The sequence below is a fragment of the Staurois parvus genome, unplaced genomic scaffold (genome assembly GCF_062004578.1).
Source record: "Staurois parvus isolate SC_StPar_1 unplaced genomic scaffold, SC_StPar_1.0 ptg001328l, whole genome shotgun sequence".
NCBI classification, from domain to species: domain Eukaryota; kingdom Metazoa; phylum Chordata; class Amphibia; order Anura; family Ranidae; genus Staurois; species Staurois parvus.
Window position 1 is genome coordinate 1,456,196 of NW_028319124.1, and position 22,971 is coordinate 1,479,166.

Consider the following 22,971-nt stretch of genomic DNA (forward strand, 5'->3'; position numbering starts at 1 on the left):
GTTCACACTGCTTCCCCGAGCTTCCAGGTTTTAAATGTGGGTACAGAGGGCAGCAGAACCATAGGCATGTTTCTTGGAAGAGGGAACTGGGGTGTGGCTTGTCAGGTGCTGTGTTTGTCTATGGTTGCACCCGGCTAAGAAGACACCCACAAACAAGCAGGGGGCCAGTGGCTTGGGAATTGGCCCAAAGACAATCAAAGTGATCATTTTAAACAGAAAAACATCATTTATTGAAAGTTTTGCCCTCCTCTTAAAAAAAATAATACAAATGTAAGGGTTTAATAGCACTTTATGGTGTGTGTAAATCATAAGTATGAATTTGTCTTACTTAAGTATGAATTTTTCTTATTTGTGAATTTTTGGTCTGTTTAATAATCCATTGGAAGCATTTATTATATTTATTTGATAAAAAAAAAGAACCCGTTGGTCTTGCCAGAATTTCAAAACTGTCCTGTGCATACTTTCTGTGTTATCCCAGAGTCTCTTAAGCCCTCCTATTTCTTATCATGGGCTACAGAATGTAATGGCCTTTATGTTGTAGAAATCTGAGAATGTGAGTGGCTTAGTAGTTTAGTAAAAGACACAGGACAGGGCTAACAAACTACACAAATGCTGTGTGTTGTGTGCCTACAACAGGACTTAAAGCTGATCGATAGATATTTACCTGCCCTTGTAAGTTCCTTAAAGGCATAAAACAAGAAGAAACATGCATGTATTTCAAATATATACTGCGCAATGTTTTCATTTTATTTTGCCTTGACATATACTTTAGCTTGTCCATTATAAACAGAAATCAACATTAGTTAGTAGGAATATATCAGTAGCTGCATACAGTTCTTTATGATCATTTCAAAAGTCAGCATATATAAGGACGAGTTGAAAAATAAATCCATCCAGCCAGGGCTGTTTTATGAAATGGGTAAAGAAACATTTCTTAAAATGTCCACCAGGCCCATTATGGTCCAAGACTCAAGGAGCATAGCCTGCTTTTCTCTGCATAAGTCCATCTGGCTGTTTCTGCAGTTGGCACAGTGATACCCTTAATCTCAAACTCTATGAACACTACTCTATAGGCAAAGTTTGAGAGGAAGGGTACTGCTGGATTTATGTGAAGAATTGCAGCCTATGCCTATGGAATCCAAGACTATTGGGAGGTGCGGTGGTGGGTCTCGCAGCCCTGCATCCAGCATTTAAAGATTATGACTCTGATTTTTTATCACATTTTTTCTAAATGTGTGCTTCTTTATAGGGAACATGATACCAATTTCATACCCTAATGAATGCAGATCAAACTAATCCAGAATTGTGCCAACAGCATCAACATAGCGGGTCATATTAGCAGCACAAATACTGTTAGAAACTGTACTAGTGAATTGTTTCAACAACCATTTTGTGTGTTTAAATATTTTTTTAACCTGATGGCTCCTATAAAACAGTGCAGGTGTAAGTGTTCAGCTCTTACAAGTGTACCTGTTTGAAAGCTTAAAGTTCCATACTGGTAGAATAGGAAATATAGAACTGATATATTGGCTGAGGTAATCATTGCAAGGTTTTCATTGTTCTTAATCTTTATTTCACAGAACACACCTTAAGCCGAGATCCATGTGGAAAGGATGCCCTTCCTCCCCTACCGCTCAATGGTAACTTTAACAATAGCTATTCCCTTAGAGCTGGAGACTTCCCGCCTGATCCTTCCAAACTGGGTGACGGGGGACGTCGTAATATTACGGATGCTGCAGCATTTGAAAAGATGATCATTTCTGAGCTGGTACACAGCAACCTGAGGGGCAAGTCTCACCAGGGGACAACAGACACTGGAGATGAGGAGGTAACATCCGGGGCAATTGCAGAAGGTGGAGAAGTCCCCACCCTGGAGATGGAGCGCATGTACAAAGCTTTGGAAGAACCCCTTCTCTTACAGCGAGCTCAGTCCATCTTGTACCAGAGTGACCTAGAGGAGTCTGAAGCTGAACCTGCCCCTCGTGACTCACCCAATCGCGACTCTCTCTACACAAGCATGACCAACCTCAGAGACTCTCCCTACCCAGACAGCAGCCCTGAACCAGGCCTGCCATCATCTGGGGAAATGTTGCCGTGCCACCAAGGGGTCCCCCCGCCTACAGCGGCAGATGCCATGTACTTCCCTGGCCGGCTGGGTTCAGTACCCAGAGGGCAGTTGCAAGCCTTCTACCAGATGCCTCAAGGGTTTTTGGGTCTAGAAGGGTCAGTACCCGAGGGTGACGGGCAGATGCAGCTCATCACCAGCCTCTGAACTTACTCGTCCACCCCTGGCACCAACTCCATTACTCCCCTACAAAAAGAAAATGAGAGATACTGCCTTCCCTCTCCATCTCAGAAGAAAGCAGGGTCATATGGTGGAAGGAAGTGGTATTTAACCAAGGGGCTATTTCAGTGGAGTAGGGGTGAGGACACAATACTGCCTTGGTCAATGGACTACTGGTGTTGATGGCAGGTATTATATGGGTTCAGTCTGTTTGGACTTCCTCTTGTTTGCCAACATCCATCTGAAAATTATGTATATTTCTTGTGAGGGGTACATACAGGTAGGGGTTTGGGTGCCAAATAAGCTCCTTGCAACATAACTATCTGCCCCAACAAGACCTACAAGAGTTACTGATACAATGATACAACCACCAGTCTGGTGCTGACATTTACAGTATTGCTGCAAAGCCAATTAAACAAAAATGAAAAATTACAGGCAGAGGTAGTGAATAGCCAACAGTAACTGTAGGCAGCCCTCTGTGTTAGCAACGCCAGGTGCAATGAAAGGATATATGCAGTGAAACTGGTCATTTATTCACGGGCAGGAATTAATTTCATGCTCTCAGTAAGACGTGCCAAACAACCCATGGGCTTGCTGAGTAATAGGAAGGTAGAGGACGCAAATTGCCTAAGATAGTGAAATTTACCTTTGTATTTTTGAAATGTCACAGCTTACGATTTGCATTCCCGTAGAAGAGTAGAGGAGATGCAAACTGAACAAGAGTTTTCAGAAAGTTATATATTCAAAAAAAGCCACTTTCATTCACCACTGAACTTCTTCCTTGGGCCTTTCTAACAAAGTCCTTGGTGCCATCTTCTCTCTCCGCCCAAACCCCACTGTCTGCCTCAACAATGAAATCAGACTTTTTTTTGCCCGGTTCAGAAGAGCATGGTTTGTGCGTAAACGAAAGGAAGAGGAAGCTACCAGGGAGACAGGAACCGATGCCAGGAAGGTGGTAACACCACTTAAAAGATAAAGGCTGGGGTGAAAAGGACCAGCTGCCCTGCATATTCTTTATTTAAGCACAAAACATCCCCCACCTCTGTTAACGGAGGACCATCTGAACTTTATTAATGGGGGAAGCGAGTGTCTTTTCCGACTGCTGTAAATAACGGACTTCTAAAGGGGGGGAAAGGGAGAGATGAGGGGAGATTCCTATACCCCTCTCCAGATAAATATCAGAGGTGTGGAAATGGTCAGTAGGGGGCATTTTTTTATTTATTTGTGTCAGCAGTGTCTCTTCCTGTCCAAAATCGCCACTGTGCCGTATTCTGTCCATTTCACTGCAGAATCATGAATGATCTTCACCAGTCCCAAAGATTCCGCCTTTGTGTTGTCAGCTACCTTGTTTGATTTCTTAAACACTTTTGTTTTTTTTTTTTATGTATTTATTTTTCTGCATGTAGAGATCCAGAATTGTACAGGTTCTTCATATATTTGGTCATCTACCTGCCTGAAAGAAAAACATAAAAGATCAAGATTTTATAAAAAAAATATATATATATGTATATATACAAAGAAGAGCTTCTGTCATTAATGACCTTGTTCAAAGAACAGAATGGATGTCACAACGAAACGTTTTAAATCTAGAAAATAGAAAATATACTATATATATATATATATATATATATATATATATATATATACACAGTATAGTCCCATAAGAATTTTTTCAAATACAAATACACATTAACCAGCCCTCTGCTGCTAAATAAAGGCCATGAATTCTAGGGAACAGTGCAATAAGGCATTGAACATGGGGTCACTTTAAACAATCACTTTAACAAGCCCCATGCTGCCTCAACAAAAAGTCAAGCATGGTGTCCGCTATTTTGTCTTACCACAGGTTTTCCTAGGTCATAGCCTTTCCCCTGTGGTTTCTGCACACAGCTAAAGCCAAAACCTATTTACTGGCATATATCAGCTTTATGTTTGCCCTGTACAGGTCTATAGATCTCTAAATGATTGGATCTTAACATAGTTACATAGATCTATGAAATGTGAATATTTGCCATTTGGAGTTGTAGTAGGTACAGAGGTGTAGATCCTAATGTAAAAGAGCTGCAGGGCATGTATTATTTTTGTTTACTTTCTGTTCATATGTTATTTCCTCAATAGTAAACCTCTTACATTTTCTTAACTGCTAATATTCAGGTTGATCTTCTACATTTTGCATTCATGTGCAAATGTGGATGTGCAATGCACTGTCCATCTTCAGAAGCAAATTCCATCTGGTAAATAAACTAGCAAAATTGTAATTGTTGCCTAGTCACCAGGAAGAAATCATGTGGACAGTTCAAAGAATCTCAAGATGTTTTCTCGTTTATTAAACAGCACAGTTTTCTCATTGTGCTTCAGGGTTTTTGTTACCTAATGGAGAAAGCAGCCATTTTCAAACATTCAGGACAGGATTAAGCCTGATTGGTGCTAGTAGGAAAGGAAATCTGGTTCTTAGTACTGATAAGATGATACATCTGGCCTAGTCTGTGGGCTTCTTTAACATTCATCCTGTCAGTCCACTGGAAACTACTGAAGGATCCCTTGGAATATGAAATGGCTCCTTGCACAGTTTATGTCATGGCCTTGGGAACAGAGGCAGGTGTTAGGCCCCTGGTTGTGCCTGCTCCTCCCCACTATAATACTGGTAGGTAGTAAATAATTGAAGATGTAGGTAGTTGAGCCTGTGGTTCCCTATACCTAATAGCTACAGACACTAGATAGTGGCAAGGCATGAGAGTCATCTTTAACAGCTATAAAACCTTATGTCTGAGACTACGAGGCCTGCCCATAAAATCTGGGCCTAATCCTATTGATATCAGTGAGACAATGTAGTTAGTTTCCAGTGTGCAATTGACCTGCTTTCTCGAAAATATTACTTACATGTTGTACACTCACAGAATGGCTGCCATTGTACGGTATTGGTGACAAGACTGTATTACTATGTAGCCACATCCAGAAACTACTCTATTATTTGCAGTGATACTACAGCTACACAGGGACTATTGGTGGCTGTCATATATATTTTTTGTACTGCTAACACTGTGTGAAATTCCACTGACTGTCAAGATGGCTTAAGAAACTAATTTGCATGTTGCCCCAAACAGAACTCAGCACTTTCAAAGACTATTTTTGTCAAGCTTGTATCTCAAAAAATATATGTATACAGAATGAATATTTATGTAAAATCCCTTTTAAAATTATTTTAAAGCACCCCTTTTAAAATATTGACATTAAAGACCAGTATATAATATGAGGCTCAACATGCCAATACGTCTCCTCGCAGGAGAAGTTATGATGGCTGGAGACTCAAGATTAAAAAAAACTTACGTCCTTGGAATTTTCTTTCATAATATCAGCGAGAGGTAGAATTGAACAAGTTATAATGGGCCTCAGCAATGGACTTTTGGGGAAAAAAAAATACTACTCTTATTGCCCGTAGTACCCAGCCACAACCAATGAGCATGGGGTTGGTCTACAATGGGCAAGAAGAGAAATTACTCTGTTAGCCACTTGTTCTCAGGCCCAGCACATCTATAGCGCATATTTAAGTTGTGTATCTGTTTTTTTGTTTTATGTTGTTTGTTGTCCACCACCACCGAACCCCATAGATTCTGACAAGAGCAAAGGGTTAAATACCTCCGCCCCCTCCTCTCCTCTCTCTCTCCTTCCTTCATTTTCTTTTTCATATGCCAAAACCAGAAATGGGTCGAACGCCATTCTACAAGCGAACAAAAAAAAAATTGTCGTACGAAAGACTGAAACCATGTCGTACGTAGAAAAAAAATTACACAAAAAAAGGCAGAAAAAATGATGTTGAAAAAAAAATTAAAAAAATGAATATCGCAACTTGTGGAGTGAAAGAAACACACCAATAAAAACATTTTGATTTCTGAATGGTTGTCTTCATTGTGTGAATGATTTAGAACCTCTATTCAGCTGGAAGGGAGGGTGGAAATTTTAGTTATGCACCCTTATAAGTCACTTTTACTGCACCACACATATAGCAATATGTCATACCTCCCAACTTTCTAAGAAAGAGGGGCAGCTTTTAGCACATAGTATGCATGTAAAGGAAACACCCCGACACACCTCGTGTTACACAGACCATGACAAAATTAATACAGAAATAACAAGTGGTTCACACACATTACACAGTTATAGTCCACTGTTGTCACTATCAGGAACCTGCTCTAAGAAATGCCATGCAGTCATCGCCGGAATGTATGTAGACAGGAAGTGCCTGAAAAAGAATGCCTGCAGATCAGCTGCACTAAAATGCAACAGGGATAAAAAAAGAGTGAAAAGAAGTATTTTATTTTTTAAAGGCAATTGTTTAATATACACAGTGCATTACCATACTACACTATGTCATTCATTAAAGGTTTATATGTACTTTTTTATATATGTACTATACATTCATTTTTATAGCTTTCTTTACATCAGATGAAAAAAGAGGAATGGCTTAAAACATAGATGGGAGAGAGGAATTTGGTTCCAAAAAGCAGACAGTTCCTCCAAATGAAGGAAAGTTAGGAGTTATGAAAATAACTTAGAGAAGAATAAACTGTGTGGTCAAGTAAGAGCAAGCCCACACTGTCCAGTGTAGAGAATAGATCACCCGGTCAGATATCAGGGTCAATTAAAATGTTTCTAGAGGTAAGGATCTAGCAACCTCCAAATGGGATCCAGCAGAGGTCAGATTAAAGACCAACCAACAGAGGGATCCCCCACCAACTAGGACCACTGTCTGTTCTATAAAAAACAGACTCAAAGAGTTGTTAAAAGAGATGTTACATAACAGGACTTCTAATTATAAAATATACATCAAATATATCTGCTTAATCAATTTGATAAATAAAATGGCTGTTCCATTTTCCCCTTCGTGATTTTCACTGAAAGGGGGGAAAGGTCCACTTTAAGTACTTACAAGATAAAGGTGCAGTAAGAGAAACTGATCCCTGTGGTTCTTCCAGGTGACAAAATCACCCAGGAGAGGTATAAGGTTGAAAAGAGCCGAAGACCACAAGGGGCATAACTACTGTATTTGTGATAGAAAATGGACCTCCAATGCAGAAGTAGTGCGAGATCCAATACGATAGATTTCCCAAGGATATGGTGCTACGAAGAATTAGAGATGAAAGGGTACAGAGTACCCAAACGAATCTAGGAAAAAAACACAATGAAATGCAAGATTTCCAAAAAATGCGCAAATAAGAAAGTGCCTAATGCAAGGGTCCAGAGAGCAGGCCACAAAGGAAAGCCTGGGCATCCAAACTGTGAGGAGGTAAAACTCAAAAGGAGCCAGCAGGGTGAACAAACAGTTGCTCATTTGCCAAAAAAGGTAGTACCTTCATGCTGAGGGATGAGCAGGTGAAATAGAGAACTTTAGTCCTGGAGATCTTCTCTTACAGTGGGAAGCAGACTGTGATCATCTATGAGGTACTTCTGTTGTAGCATACTAAGAATGGAATTCTTCCTCCCAGTGCTGTACTGAAACAAGTGCATAGCCCTTGCACCACAAGCATCGGGAATGACAGTGTCAAGGGAAGAGACCCTTAAAGGGCAAGTACATCAAATGTTTCTTAAGCATTTCACCAGAGTGTTAGACATGAAGCCAAAGTGCCCCATGCATTTGAAAAGACATTCACCCATGCTAGACACAAGCTTAGATGTTTATAAGACACCATCATAGCTTAACCACAGGACTCCAGGACATTTATTCTAAGAATATGATAGTTCTTTAGATTGAGGGGTCCCTTTTAAGAGGTTTGATCCACAATGACATTGATTCATAAATCTGAGTAATCTCACTTGAGTCATTGCTAACAGGGGACTGTGAGTTACTCAAGATGACTCAAACCTAGGTAGGGAATCCAACTGTCTGTCAGTGAGATTCTTAAAGCTAAGAAAATCAACCTGTTAGAGGATGATTGTTGAATCTACAGTGGGCAGAGACTGCTTAATATAAGTTCCATTGTTTTACAAACTTTTTATTAGTTTAAATAAGTAGGGTACATACAAGTCATTGTAACATATTAGATAATGCCATATTACCTGTTCACATTTCACCTAGTAATTAGTATTAAGGGATTACATTCTAGAAGTGGAATAAAATAATAGTATATAACAAGTCTAATAGGTGGGATTATCACCATACATAAATATTTATGCTAAATATAATATATGAGAATATGTCAAAGATGACGTTCAGTTTTGTATGTGAAAACAACAGTAGTATGTTATCCAAGTTTTAAACTTGGCAAAATAGATAGGTTCAAATTTGGTTGGGTGATTTATATAATTCCTTAGTATAAATAAGTTTGGATGGGGGAAGGGAAGGAAAGGGGAGTGGTGAAAAGGAAGAACAGGGCGAGAGGATAAGGGAAGGAATCCGGAAGTAGGAACAAGGAATAAAGCTGGCTATACATGGAGAAGATTAAAACATCAAAGGAGCCGGAAAGGAAAGCTGTTGGCTGAACATCACCTGCAGCCAATAAGATGCAGGTGATGTTCAGGTATTTTGCCATGTCTAGCTGTCAAACTACTATAGCAGCATGTCCATCTGCATTGTTTAGCATGGTTGGAGGAATCTGTTATATTTTTTTCATTGTAATTTCATGTGTATGACCAGCTTAAAGCCCTGTACGCACGGACCGAATATTGGGCGATATCATCCAGCTCAATAGAAACTGTCCGACACTTGGGCCGAGTGTATGGCAGCCGGTCCAGCTTCTGTGGAAGGGGCATGAACAAAACAACTGATCAGTGTGTTCTGGTGGGGAGCTGTTCCCCCTTTCAGAATACAATAGCTCAGCAGGGAGATCGCTGTACTAACATCAGATTGTCAGAACAGGATCTCCTCCCGAGCTCTTCAACCCGCTGGGTTGTGTGTACTAGGCATAAGACAAAGAGTAGTAAGAGAATAAGAAAAGAAAATGAAAAGAGAAGGGGGCCTTAGGCAAAGGCACCTGACCTACCATCCAAACAAATATAAAAATAAATCAGCAGGTCACTAGTAGGGCATCAAACCTCTGATGCCTACAATAAGATACCCATGATCACCACATTTTCAGAAATTTGTTATGAAAAATCTGCTATATTGCCATCAACTTTTCATTCACGTTCTCCTAATAATTCTAAGTTTTACCTCAATAAAAATGAAAATCGGAGTTTTCAATGATCTTGTGATGGTTTGTGTAGCTATGAAGATGTACATTAGCAGGGATCTCTGGTCTTTACTTATGATCTCTATAGGTTTTCTGTAGCAGGGCTTCCCATGGGTTCTCAATTTTTTTACAAGGATGTACAGAATTAATTAGATGATCTACTTAGACCAAATTCTCATCCTCTGAAATGATTGAGAGGGTAGGACAGTATGATTTTGGATAAATGAGTTTGGTTATAGTATCAGAATAATACCCTTTTGCATTAATTTTCTTGACAATCACTAATAAATGTTTCTTGGCAATCACAAATATCTGTTCAATCCTCATCCCTCAAAAAGACGTTCTTCTGCCCATTTAGTTTGAATAGGATAGTATCCCTTGTATAGGTCCCATTAACCCAATGGCAGCCCCTAGGCACCATTTTCTTCTGAGCATTCTAGGAATGTCGTGAAAGGCACAGAAACCCACATTTATGCACACATTCCTGGAAACGCATTAAAAATGCATAAAAACCGTTCAATGTGCTTAATTTTTGATGGCACCACAAATGTGGCCATAAAACACACATATTTGCTCATGGCAAAATGAGCAACAAACACACCAAAACACGTGGTAAAAAAAAGCACAAAGCTCTATGCCCGAAAAAGTGCAGGAGCTTCTTTGGCACATTTGTCAAGCACTGGGCAGCCCATTTAGGTGAATGGGCTGCCCTATGCGTGACATGTGGAAACACATGAGAAATATGCAAAAAAATGTGCATTCACCCTACAATTTGTGTAATTTGTGTTACTTATTCAGCCGACTGTTGGCTTTCTTGTGGAAGTGATTCTTCCTTGGATATGTCACCACGTCACCAGGTACACCCTCATGAGCGTACAAAGATAAACAAATGCGACAAGTGTGCCCACATATGAAAACGACAATTGTGGTACATATATTAGGTACTGCCAGCCATGCCATAGTGAAAACAATAATTCTAGGGCCATCATACACTGGTATCTCTAAATTGTTGACCTGTAAGTGCTTTTAAAGCTTCATCTTGGGTAATGAAGTTTGTTACCATTTCATAGGCACACGCAATTTTAACTGCTTCCCCGCTGCAAACTACTGCTACAGGGCAGCAGGGCTGCACAAAATCACATATATATTCCTGATTTGCATCTCCGGGTAGGGGGCACGCCCGCGCCGCCATTGGCAGCTACAGATGTCAATCACCAGGTCCCTCGCCAGCACCCAGTGATCACCAAGTAACATGCTGCTGTGCAGGGGCGGACTGACTATTTGGAAACTTGGCCACTGCCCGAGGGCCCGGGGTCAGTAGGGGGCCCCATGAGATGCCCCTGGTACCTTTTTCATAGGCTTTTTTGAGTTTGGGCAAGGACACAGGGGCCCCATGATCCCCTATTGCCCGGGGGCCCCATGAGTTGTCAGTCCGCCCCTGCTGCTGTGTATTTCTCTGCTGTGCTGTTTCCCTAGTAAAACACAGCACATTATGTAAAACAGCACACTGTTAACCCTTTGATCACCCCAGATGTTAACCGCTTCCTGCCCAGTGTCATTAGTACGGTGTCAATGCTTTTTATTAGCATTGATCAACTATTTTGTGTCATTGGGATGTCAGTGGTAGTTTAGTTTCCCCCCCCCGTGTCAGAATGCCCGTAGTCCCACTGTAAGTTGCTGATTGTCGGCACTACTAGTATAAAAAATATAAAAATAAACATTTGTAGATGCTATAACTTTCACATAAACCAATTAATTTACACGTATTGGGATTTTTTTGAGCAAAGACATGTAGCAGAATACATTTTGGCCTAAATTTATAACGAATTTTGATTCTTTAAATTTTTTGACTGGATATGTTTTATAGCAAAAAGTCAAAAATATTGTAGGTTTTTTTTCAAAATTGTTGGTCTTTTTTTGTTTATACAGTTGTAAGAAAAAGTATGTGAACCCCTTGGGATTAAGTGGAGTTTTGCATGAATTGGGCATAAAATGTGCTCTGAACGTCATCTAAGTCACAACAATAGAAGAACACAGTCTGCTGAACATAATACTACACAAACATTAGATGTTGCCATGGTTTAATTGCACATAACATGTAAACATTCACAGTGCAGGGAGGAAAAAGTATGTGAACCTTTGGACTTAATAACTGGTTGACCCTCCTTTGGCAGCAATAACCTCAACCAAACGTTTCCTGTAGTTGCAGATCAGACCTGCACAACGATCTGGAGTCATTTTGGACCACTCCTCTTCACAAAACTGTTTCAGTGTAGCAATATTCTTGGGATGTCTGGTGTGAATCGCTCTCTTAAGGTCATGCCACAGCATTTCAATCGGGTTGAGGTCAGGACTCTGACTGGGCCACTCCAGAAGGCGTATTCTGTGCTGTTGCAGCCATTGTTGTGACTTAGTTGATGTTCAGAGCACATTTTATGCCCAATTCATGCAAAACTCCACGTAACCCCAAGGGGTTCACATACATTTTCTTGCAACTGTAGCGCAAAAAATACAGGTGATCAAATACCACCGAAATAAATTTTTATTTGTGGGAAAAAAGGACATAAATTTCATTTATGTACAGCGTTGCACTACCGCACAATTGCCAGTTAAAATAACGCAGAACAGTATCACAAAAAATGGCCTGGTCAGGAAGGGGGCTAAATCCTCTGGAGGGCAAGTGGTTAAGGCATGTTTTGTATCTGTTTACTCAACCCAACCCCATCTGTTATATTTTACCAAAGGATTGGGTAATATATTGTGTTTTTGTGCACTAGTAATACCTTTAGTACATTTTTTCTGAAAATAATGGTTTAATAAACGGTTGCAGTAATATCACATGACATAAATAAATAGCAACTGCCACTATTTTATTTTTCAGGATCTCTGCTTTAAAATAATATATAAAGTTTGGGGAATTTAACTACTCTTCAAGCCTGAAATGTGAGTTTTAACGTGTGCAAAAAAAAAAGGCAAAACAGCTCTGGCAGCAAAAGGGTTGAGAGAACAATGGAAATGGATGGAGGAAGTGAGTCCTGGTGAGTGGGGAGTGGGTCTGCATTTTAAAGGGTTAGCACACCTTTACCCAAAAACTGCCTATACAGATGATGGGGTCTGTAAATAAAAACAGACTGTGCAGCTTTGACCAAAGTTGAATAATGCTCTTGTTATAGGTGTAAGCCATTTACGTGCCTCGCGAAGCCTGGCCTAAAAACTCCCAGGATGTTGCTAGGACATTGGTAAGGCCTAGCTATTACTGTTCACCTATACTATCACAAGAGTGAGCTGTTTCTCTGAATCAAACCCCCTCACATGCGCCTTCTCTCCCCTGATGCAGTAGTTCTGAGATCAGCAACTTTAGTCAAAGCTCCACTTTCTGCTTTTATCTACATTTGCCCCTTATTTACATAGACAGTTTTTTGGTACAGGTAAGCTAACCCTTTAACCACTTCCCGTCCGGCCCATGTATATAAACGGCCAGACGGGAGCAGTGCAGGAGCGGGTGGTCGTTTATAAAAGTCCTCCCCACTTCCCTGCCTGTGCGTGATCCGGTGCACGCTGTGTCCTGAACACCGATTGCTGTGAGGTCCCGATCATGTGATCACTGATTGGCCAATCAGTGATCACATGAATAGTAGTAAGCAAGATGTCACTTCTGACATCATTGCATTCTACGTGTGAAATCTGTGAATTATCACAGAGATCACCTGGTTCACAACAGCCTTGTACCATGTGACAAGCTGTGACCAATCACAGCTCACACAGTATTTCTCAATGGCTGCAAGAATGCAGCCAGAGAGAAGGAGAAATGATTGCTTTTACAGCCTTTATGGGTGTAAAAGCAATCATTGTAAAAAAAAAATAAAAAAATCTTCATCACCCCCCCACAAGTAGTAAAAAAAAGCAAAAAAAACATAAATAATAATATAAAAAATAAAAAAATGTCAACAAAAGTTTTAAAAATTATAATTTTTGGTTATAAACTAATTTGGGTTATTTTTTTTTTACTAAAAAGATAGATGAATGCATTTTGGCCAAGACTTATTATTTATTTGCAAAATTGTATAAGAAAAAAACTTTTTTTTTCTGTTTGGACTTTTTTTATTTATATAGCAAACAAATTAAAACCCAGTGGTGAATAAATACCACCAAAATAAAGTTTTATCTGTCTCAAAAAAATGCTAAAAAATTCACATGGGTACAGTGTTGCATGACCGTGCAACTGTCATTTAAAGTGTGACAGCACTGAAAGCTGAAAATTGGCCTGGACAGGAAGGGGGTGAAAGTGTCCAGACTTGAAGTGGTTAAAGTGAGTAAGTGAAAATGAACATAATGCTGCAAGCATGTAAAGCAAAAAAATTCTACCTGGGGAGTTTATGGGATGTTTGCATTTGGAAAAGACCCAGAAATTTAAGGAGTGAACATCCCAGAAATCAATGGAGTGTCACCAATGGAATTGTTGGGGATTTTCTTGACCTGGAAGGAAAATGGGTACCTCAATAAAGTTAAAGGTGGAAGGTGGAGTGATAGCAACTCGCTTGATTATTTCATAGAGTCCCAAATCTTCAAGGTATGAGAGAGTATTGGGCTTTATGGTTTTGCCCTCATATAGGGTGGAAGTAAATTAGAAACAAAATTGGAATGGGAAACCACATCTAGGGAAACAATCAAGGAAATCTCATAGAGGGGAATTGGAAGAGCGAGAAGCACTATATTTGCTGCTAACTCAATCCCCAGTCCTCGCCTGGTTTTATCAGTAAATGGTCTGTTAATCCATGGCCTTGATGGGCCTTGATGTGCACTCCCACCTTCCCTCCCCAGCCACTGTGCCAGTCACACTGACAGATGCATGGTCTTAAGTCTTGTACTGGGGTGGGCAGAGCCTGACCGGGAACTAATTCCCCATCAGGTCTTACTTTTGACTGATAGCACATGGTGGAGTGGAGTCGCATAGAACCAATTGGGCAGGAAAGTTCCTCACTAACAAATAAAAATGGAGACTGATGATTCATGGGTTAGTTTTTAAAACAGGGCATAAATGAGAATAGAAAAATCAAAGGTCTTGAGAGATTTATCAAGATTTTAGGCAGAGTGAGGTAGCAAGTATAAGAAATAAAAATGTTATTATCAACATAACCTCAGCACCTAGTCAAGGAAAGGGCAATTTGCTATTAAAGGTAAATCCATATAAAATGCAGCACAAACTATAACAAGTTTCTGACCAAACCTAAACTGGACAGCTTACCCAGGCCTTGTGAACACTGTGCTCTGCAATATCATGATCTCCATAACTTCATCTAAAATTTTCATTGTGTATCAGAGCCAGACACATCAGATGTCCAGGCATCACGTCCTCAGCATCAGCTTAGTTTAGGTGACACCATTGCGAGGTTGACCATGCCTAGATTTCCAATGATTAGATGGCTATATACAAAACCTAAGGGGTGAGTACATCATAACATATTCCCTATGTAGGGGAACATCATAAATAAATTCCCTTTCAAAGTGAAAAAGACTCCTTCACATTGTCATGGGAAGCCTTGACTCCACAGGTTGTTTCCAGTCCTCCTAATGTTTTATATACAAAGTGCAAGGCCAAACACACTCCATCAATCAGAATGCCAAGAAATCTTTGGAAAGGCATATGGAATTTGCTGAAATAAGGCTCTACTGTGACTACATTTGACTCAGTGATGGTAATAGGAGCCTCAGGCACTTTTAAAGGTGGAGGTACAGTAGAGTCAGATTCTTTCATGGATGGCACTGGAGGGCTCTTACTATATAGCCTCTGCATGCAGATTGGTCCAATAATTACACATAGTTTTTGTTTTTCATTGTGCCAACCAACTGAAGACAGCAGTATAACTTGACTGTCCAAGATTTACTAAATTCCTGTGTCTCAAAAATTATAAAGAAATTACATTTTTGTTAAGTTTAGACATTTTAATGTTTTAAGAAGTATTGTCAAAGTGTTTTTGGTCATACTTCTCTTCTGGGTCACAGGAGTGTACTTACTTTTGCTCTCTTGTGACCCAGAGTCAGCTTATAGCAGGCTAAAGCCCACTGTCAGCTGATGTCACAGAGCCTCTCCAGGCTATAAAAGGATCCCGATCATATTGTCATGGTCCACCCAGCTGCCTGATTGACAGCTGGCTTTGATTCTCAGTGTGCAGCCAGCTACACCCACTTCTCTCCAGCCCAGCGCTCCAGCGAGCACTGGAGGGGCAGAGTGGAGAGCAGTGACTGAAAGTCCAAGAAGACCAGGAACTAAGCAATCAGGGGTCATGTGATCGCTCAGTTCTTGGTCTTAGAGCAGGCACGGGACATGGTCATGTGGTCTTAGAGCCGGCAGGGGACAGCTGCAGCATCACACTGGAAGTGAATATGTTTATTTAGTTTTTTATAACCCCATACATCTCCTTTAACCACTTCAATATCAGGCACTTTCACCCCCTTCCAATTTTCAGCTCTCAGCATTGTCGCACTTTGAATGACAATTGCGCGGTCATGCAACACTGTACCCATAAAAACATTTTACCAATTTTTCACACAAATAGAGCTTTCTTTTGGTGGTATTTAATCACCACTGAGCTTTTTATTTTTGCTAAATAAACAAAAAAAGACCAAAAGGTTTTAAAAAAACACGTTTTGTGTTTGTTATAAAATTTTGCAAATAAATAACCTTTCTTTATAAATGTAGGTCAAAATGTATTCTGCTATATTTCTTTAGTAATAAAAAACAAACAAATACAAATTAGTGTGTATTATTTAGTCTGTAGGAAAGTTATAGAGTCCGCAAACTATGGTATGCAAGTCTGGCAATTGATCAAGCCTGATTTACTGACGGCCAATCTCATTTCTTGAGGCCCGAAAACACCAGGATAGTACAAATACTCCCCCAAATTACCCATTTTTGGAAAATAGACAGTCCAAGGTATTTAGTAAGAGGCATGGTGAGTTATAATTCTTTGGTGGTGATCAGGGACACTGACTTTTTTATTACATTTATTTCCTTTTTTTTCCCAACACACTGTGACCAGAGCAATACAGTGTTACTATAGTAACACTGTACTACTCTGGGGAAGTGATCAGGATTTTTTTTTTTTTTCACAATATGAATTTCATTGATATTAGCAACTATTTTTACTGAATGAAACTGTTCATTCAGTGTCTTTTGTTGTGATTAGCTGTGATTGGCTAAAGCTCAGCGCATGGTACAGATGGGCTGTGATTGGCCCTGTCTGTACCATGTGACTGGTTTGACCAATCACAGCTAACACAATTATATACCATGGATGGCATGAAAGGATGCCATCCATTGTTTACAATTGTCATGTGATCTGCTGTGATTGGTCACAGCGATCACATGACACTGGCAGCGGGCCGGAGTAGTGATCAGTCATTGGCTGTGTGTTCAGTAAACACAGCCGGTAAGAGGTCGCGCCGTTGCACGGCCCCGCGACTGCATGAGCAGCGCCTTCTGAGAGAACATCATATGATGTCCACCCAGAAGGAGGAGTGTTCCGCCTGGCAGTCACTCTGCTATAGGCCGGGCGGGAAGGTGTTAATAATTTACAGAAGAGATACTTTTCTCCTCTATGCATCGCCATGCAGCATTGAAAGGGAAATAAAATTCTCCCAAAGTAAAATGCAAACATTCACTTTGATCTTTACTATTCCACTATGTTACAAAGAAATCACACGTATGTCATATTCTTTTAATTGGTGGACTTTATATTTTGGAGTAAATACCGGGTACTACACAAATATGTACTGTATAAAATGAAGCCAAGTACATGTGTTCTGTTTCAAGCATCAACTTATACATTGACATACCTCCTTTAGACCTCGATCCATCCGGCCAGTATGATCATCTCCTGAATAAACACCCTTCACAGAAAGCTCGACTCTCTAATAAAACACGGCAGTTTAATCCAATGTCATTTTACTTGAAAAAATACAATATATGGATGTTCACTGGTCAAATCAAAGTGTAAATAGACATGACCTTCTATACCTTCTGCCCATTGTGAAGGCTGGAAACTAACTGAGAAGAGGAAGGAAGGGGTCTAGCTAAGGACCAAACCAACTAATCCAAACATGCAGGTAAACTGGATTGTACCACTTTAGAATACAGCAATAACTAGGGATGCACCGAAATTTCGGTGGCCGAAACGTTTTAGCCAGAAACACCCTCTTCAGCCGTCGGCCGATATGAAAAAAAAGCACCCCGCCGTCGCCAACGCCCACTCGCTGCTACCACCACCGGCCTCTGATTGGTACTTCTCAGCCTTACCTGAGAAACCATCGAACCATCCCGGCACTGGGCATAGAGATCAGTAAAGGAAAGATGGCCTCCACTCATCTCTATGCCCTTGGAGGACCAGAGCGATGTCACTTCTGGTTCTAGACATTTTTTTTTTTTTAAAGCACTAGATCTGATCCAATGCTTTACATTGCAGAGGAGAGATGTGGGGTCCTATTGACCCCATATCTCTCCATAAAGAGGACCTGTCACTAATTATTTCTGTCACAAGGAATGCATGCATTCCTTGTGATAAGAATAAAAGTGATTAAAACATGTTTTTAAAGGGACAGTGCAAAAAAAAAACATTAAATACATTTAAAAAAAAAAGTTTAAAGTTCCCCTGTCCCCCTGTACTCGCACATAGTGGTGAACACATACACAGTCCATGCCCACATATGTAATGGTGTTCAAACCACACATGCGAGGCATCGCCACGAACGTCAGAGCAAGAGCAATAATTCTCGCACTAGACCTCCTCTGTAACTTTACACTGATAACCTGTAGAAATTTTTAAAGCATCACCCATGGAGATTTTTAAGCACCGCAGTTTCATGCCATTCCACGAGCGTGTGCAATTTTAAAGTGTGACATGTTGGCTATCTATTTACTTGCCGTAACATCCTCTTTCATATTTTATAAAAAAATTGGGAATATATATTGGTTTTTTTTGTTCTTTTTAATCAAAGTGTTTGCTGCAAACTGTGCAACCAAATCAATCCATCAAAAAGTGTCAGACACTCAAAAGGGATCTTCAATATCTCCGGATCATACAGTTGCACTTCTAGTAATGTTGTGTACCTTATCCAGTGCAGAAAATGTAGCAAAGGATCTTATGTTGGCGTAACAGGACAAGAAGTTGCAAACAAGGATGAATTTGCACAGACATACCATCAAGGAACATAAAGAAGAAGACTTCTGCACACCTGTAGGACACCATTTTGCACAACCAGACCACACAATGGAAGACCTCAATATCTTAGTTCTTAACCTCCCTGGCGGTATTCCCGAGTGTAGCTCGGAGTAAAGTTTCAGTACCACAAGTGGTAACCCCGAGCTACACTCGGGCTTACCATGCGGCGCTGCTCCACGATCCCTCGATCACTTACCTTGTCCTACGCTCCCGTGATGTCCCTCCTGCAGTGTCCCCGGCAATGTAATCCGGAGAATGCCGGCATCTGTCATCTGGGTTCCGTCCCCTGCGAGCGTCAGGACGTACGGGGGACGGAACGGCGGGAAATTTGAAAATGACAAAAAGTGACATTCACTAAAATCACTAAAATCACATAGTAAAACATTACTGTATCAAACCATTTCACATACATTTTGTCCCGAGTGCTTTGTCCTGAGCCCTGCCTGCATTTTTACTGTTCTTTCTGCCTGGAAACTGAGAAACGCCCATGGCGTCCAAAAAGCGTCCCTTTAGGTCAAAAGCGGTTTTAGACCAGCTAGAGAACAGCGATAGTAAATCAGAACCACTTGCAGAATTGAGTGATAATGATTTGTGGGGGAAATTCGTCATCAGACACTGAAAACGATTCTGCGACTTTGCTCAGTGATGTGCGAACTTGGCGCTATATTTCAAGTTTCAGTGTTTTTGGTTTGATTATATTATTGAATTAAATTTATTATTATATTATTATTTTTTAGGATTATTTATTAAATTATAATTTATGATTTTGTGTTTCAAATTTTATCATACCCGGGATGTTTACTAGACTCTTGTTCGGACAGATTTCAGTGAGTTATTCCTAAAAATGATAGGCCTACAATAAAAAAAATACATATTTCCATGCAAAAAAATGTACCGCTTTGAGCACAGAAATACTGATATAATCAGACCGCTAGGGAGGTTAAAGGAAATTTCAAAACTATTCAGGAAAGGAAAACGTTTGAACTAAGAGTGATAATTCTATTTGATACAAGAGATAACGGCCTGAATTTGGACATGGGATTCCTCACTCATAATCCAACAGTTTTACGAGCCCCTCTGTGAGTGTTGTCCCCCCCCCCCAGTCTTTGCTTTTGCTGTGTCTTATTTCTAGTCTAATCCTAGTCTTATAACCATTGCTGTGTACATTCCTTTGTGTGTGTTTCTTTCTGGTTGTTTTTTTTTTCCTCCCCCTTTCAACATCTCTTCTAACATTCTGCTAAAACTTTGTGTAGTAATACTGCCTGGACCTTGAAGAAGGGGACATTCCCCGAAAGCTTGTCCTCAAAATTGTATGTTAGTGCAAATAAAAAAAGTATCACGTCAGTACTGAATTGTTTCTGTCGCAAATGCACTAATATGGCTACAATCACCTCAGGCTATACATTTAAAACATAGAAAATAGCTCTTGCAAAACAAGAAATCACTAAATGATAACTACAAATACTGGGAGATATAATCAATGTGCTGCAGGATTTCGCATCCTGGCCAAATGGTATCCACACATAGGGGTTTATTTACTAAAGCTGGAGAGTGCAAAATCAGGCTCACTTACTGTATATAGAAACCAATCAGCTTCCAGGTTTTATTGTCAAAGCTTAATTGTGTAAGCTGATCTTAGAAGCTGATTGGTTTCAATGCAGAAATGAGCCTGAATTTGCACTCTCCAGCCGTAGTAAATAAACCCCAGATTACTGAGGGTATTACCTGAGGGGCAGTTCCCGTATAATTAGGTATGAATCTGCTCATAAAGTGGGTTTGATCTGCTCTACACTGTGTGGAAAATGGGTGTGATCTGAGCGGGACTGCCCAATAGGTGGGCATGTTAAGTGTGAGCCATGGGTAGGCATGTCCTGGGCACAACACCACATATGTTGGTATGCACTCTATAAAATAAAATTTGTTCCCAATCTCCAATGAATATCCAATGGTACCACATCCCAATAAAACTATATAATAGTGAAACAAAAAACGGGGAACTTGGACTTTAGGGTACCAAAATACACAATAGTGGAATGTATAAAAGTATCAATATTTTATTTGTAAGATATTACAAAGCTTCCAAGGGCTAGACACACCCAAATATGTAGACAATGTACATAAAAACATATAAAAAATACTGTTACATGCTCTATGAACAATGTTAGAACCATATACACGAGTTTTGCTTCAGTATTCAAAGAAAAACCCCAACGCGTTGTAACTTATTCTCTCTTCTTCAGCCCATAGGATAAACAAGAGAAAATGAATTCATTCCCTCATCTGTGCTATCTCTCTGGATGGAGTAACCGCCACTGCTGGCTATTGTACTATAACCGCAGCACTCTCAACTGCCTTAAAACAATGGGGCTGCCAAACAATGACTGTATATGACGTGATACAGTGACTGCTCAGCCGATAATTTTCCACCTGGCTCAGTCTATTTTGAAATTTTTGAATTTGGCCTGCAGGACCACCTACGACTCAAATTAACGTGATTTTAAAGGCAATATTTTGTTTTGTTTTTTTTTTTAAATAACAAACATGTTATACTTATTTGCTGTGTGCAGTGGTTTTGAACAGAGCAGTCCGGATCCTCCTCTTCTCAGATCCCCTGACGGTGCTCTTTGCCCTTCCCCCCTGTTGAGTGCCCCCAGAGCAAGCAGCTTCCTTAAGGGGCACCCAAGCAGGCTTGCTCTCGATCCGCTTCTGTGATTGTCCATTTACACACAGCCGTGGTTCGGCTTCGTCTCATCTCCTCATTCACTCACTGGCTGTGGTTGATGGCTCTCGCTGCTGTCTCAGCCAATGAAGAGGGAGAGTCTCTGGAGAGCCAAGGCTCTCATGCACATCGCTGGATCATGATGGGGCTCAGGCAAGTATTGGCTGGGTTGGGGATGGTGCTCTCTCCTCACTGGCTCACTAGCTGTCATTGACAGTAGTGGGAGCCAATGACTCCCACTGCTGTCTCAGCCAGGGAGAGATCCAGAGGAGCTGAGGCTCTTGTGCACATCGCTGGGTTGAGATGGGGCTCAGGGAAGTATTAAGGAGGGCTGGGGGCATTGCTGCACACAGAAGGTTTTTTTACCTTCATGCATAGAATTAATGAAGGTAAAAAACCTTGAGCCTTTACAACCACTTTAATTCCAGCTGTCTATGGCCAGCCTGTTTTCCAGCTTTAGCAGCTGAAGATATATTCATTTTACCGAAGCATTGTAATATGACAGGATGGCAGACTGCACACTTACTTGTTTCTAAGAAATAAAGCTTATGGCATTGCTGATTGTGGCTGAAAATCACCGGCATCGGCTGAGACATAGCCAGGAACTGGTTGTTATGTGGAGAGGGAGGTTATAATTCACATCCTGGAGGAAAGGGTGGAAAAAATATCTTGGTGCACAAGTCATTGTCTTCCCGTCTCCCACAGATAAAACCCAGACGCTGGGAAGAACCAATAGAAAGGAAGAACATATTAAAGGTAGGGACATAGCTAGCAGCAGATTTTTTAAAATGATTTACATGGTAATTGTTTCCACTCAATACACTGCTCAAAAAAATTAAAGGAACACTTTTTAATCAGAGTATACCATCAAGTCCATTAAACTCCTGAGATATTGATCTGGTCAGTTACAGTAAGTAGCAGAAGGGGTTGTTAATCAGTTTCAGCTAAATAAATCAAATCAAAATGCAGCGCTCCAATAAATAATAAAGTGAAATGGTGATATAAATTGCGCAATGTTATGCACTAGCAAGTGAAACATATGTGGTGTCTTAATGAAGACAATAATCAATATAAAGTGACATAAATAATCATCTCATAATAACACATTAAAGCACATAAAATTGATATATAAATATATAAAAGTCCTTAAAATATTCAAAAGGTGCGTCAATATTCCCAAGCTTGGAAGGTATTAATCATTCCCATTAAACCTGCATCAATGGTAGTAAAGTGCCCGTGACCTCCGTGATATGGAAAAAGGGTGTGCTTGCACTCACCAGTCGTATAGTAATATTACGCATGTAATATAAAGGGCACTAGTAGTCATCTGGGACCCGATGGGGATATGGCACTCCGATGGCACTTGGTATACCCTTGAAAGACCTCCAGACCTCTCAGAGGACCCTTTCAAGTGCCATCAGAGTGCCATATCCTGGGATTTTTATATATTTATATATTAATTTTATGCGCTTTAATGTGTTATTATGAGATGATTATTTATGTCACTTTATGTTGAATATTGTCTTCATTAAGACACCACATGTTTCACTTGCTAGCGCATAACATTGCACAATTTATCTACAA

General features: G+C 40.3%; 1 protein-coding gene and 1 long non-coding RNA gene across 4 annotated transcripts in view; one reads left to right on the top strand and one right to left on the bottom strand.

The window, feature by feature from the left end:
• Positions 1-6,178, top strand: part of ADGRL1 (adhesion G protein-coupled receptor L1) — a 584,175-nt gene extending 577,997 nt beyond the window's left edge. For all 3 annotated transcript variants that reach the window (XM_089661220.1, XM_089661218.1, XM_089661221.1), the window contains one exon: positions 1,581-6,178. In XM_089661220.1, the coding sequence (XP_089517346.1) occupies positions 1,581-2,272 (692 nt within the window). In that variant the 3' untranslated portion in view covers positions 2,273-6,178. The remainder of the gene's footprint in view (positions 1-1,580) is intronic.
• LOC149436913 (uncharacterized) lies at positions 725-22,102 on the bottom strand. The gene is made up of 2 exons (XR_016308247.1): positions 21,914-22,102; positions 725-3,737 (listed from the first exon to the last, which is right to left on the bottom strand). It is a non-coding gene; the product is annotated as an uncharacterized LOC149436913 (long non-coding RNA).
• Positions 22,103-22,971: the final 869 nt, after the last annotated feature.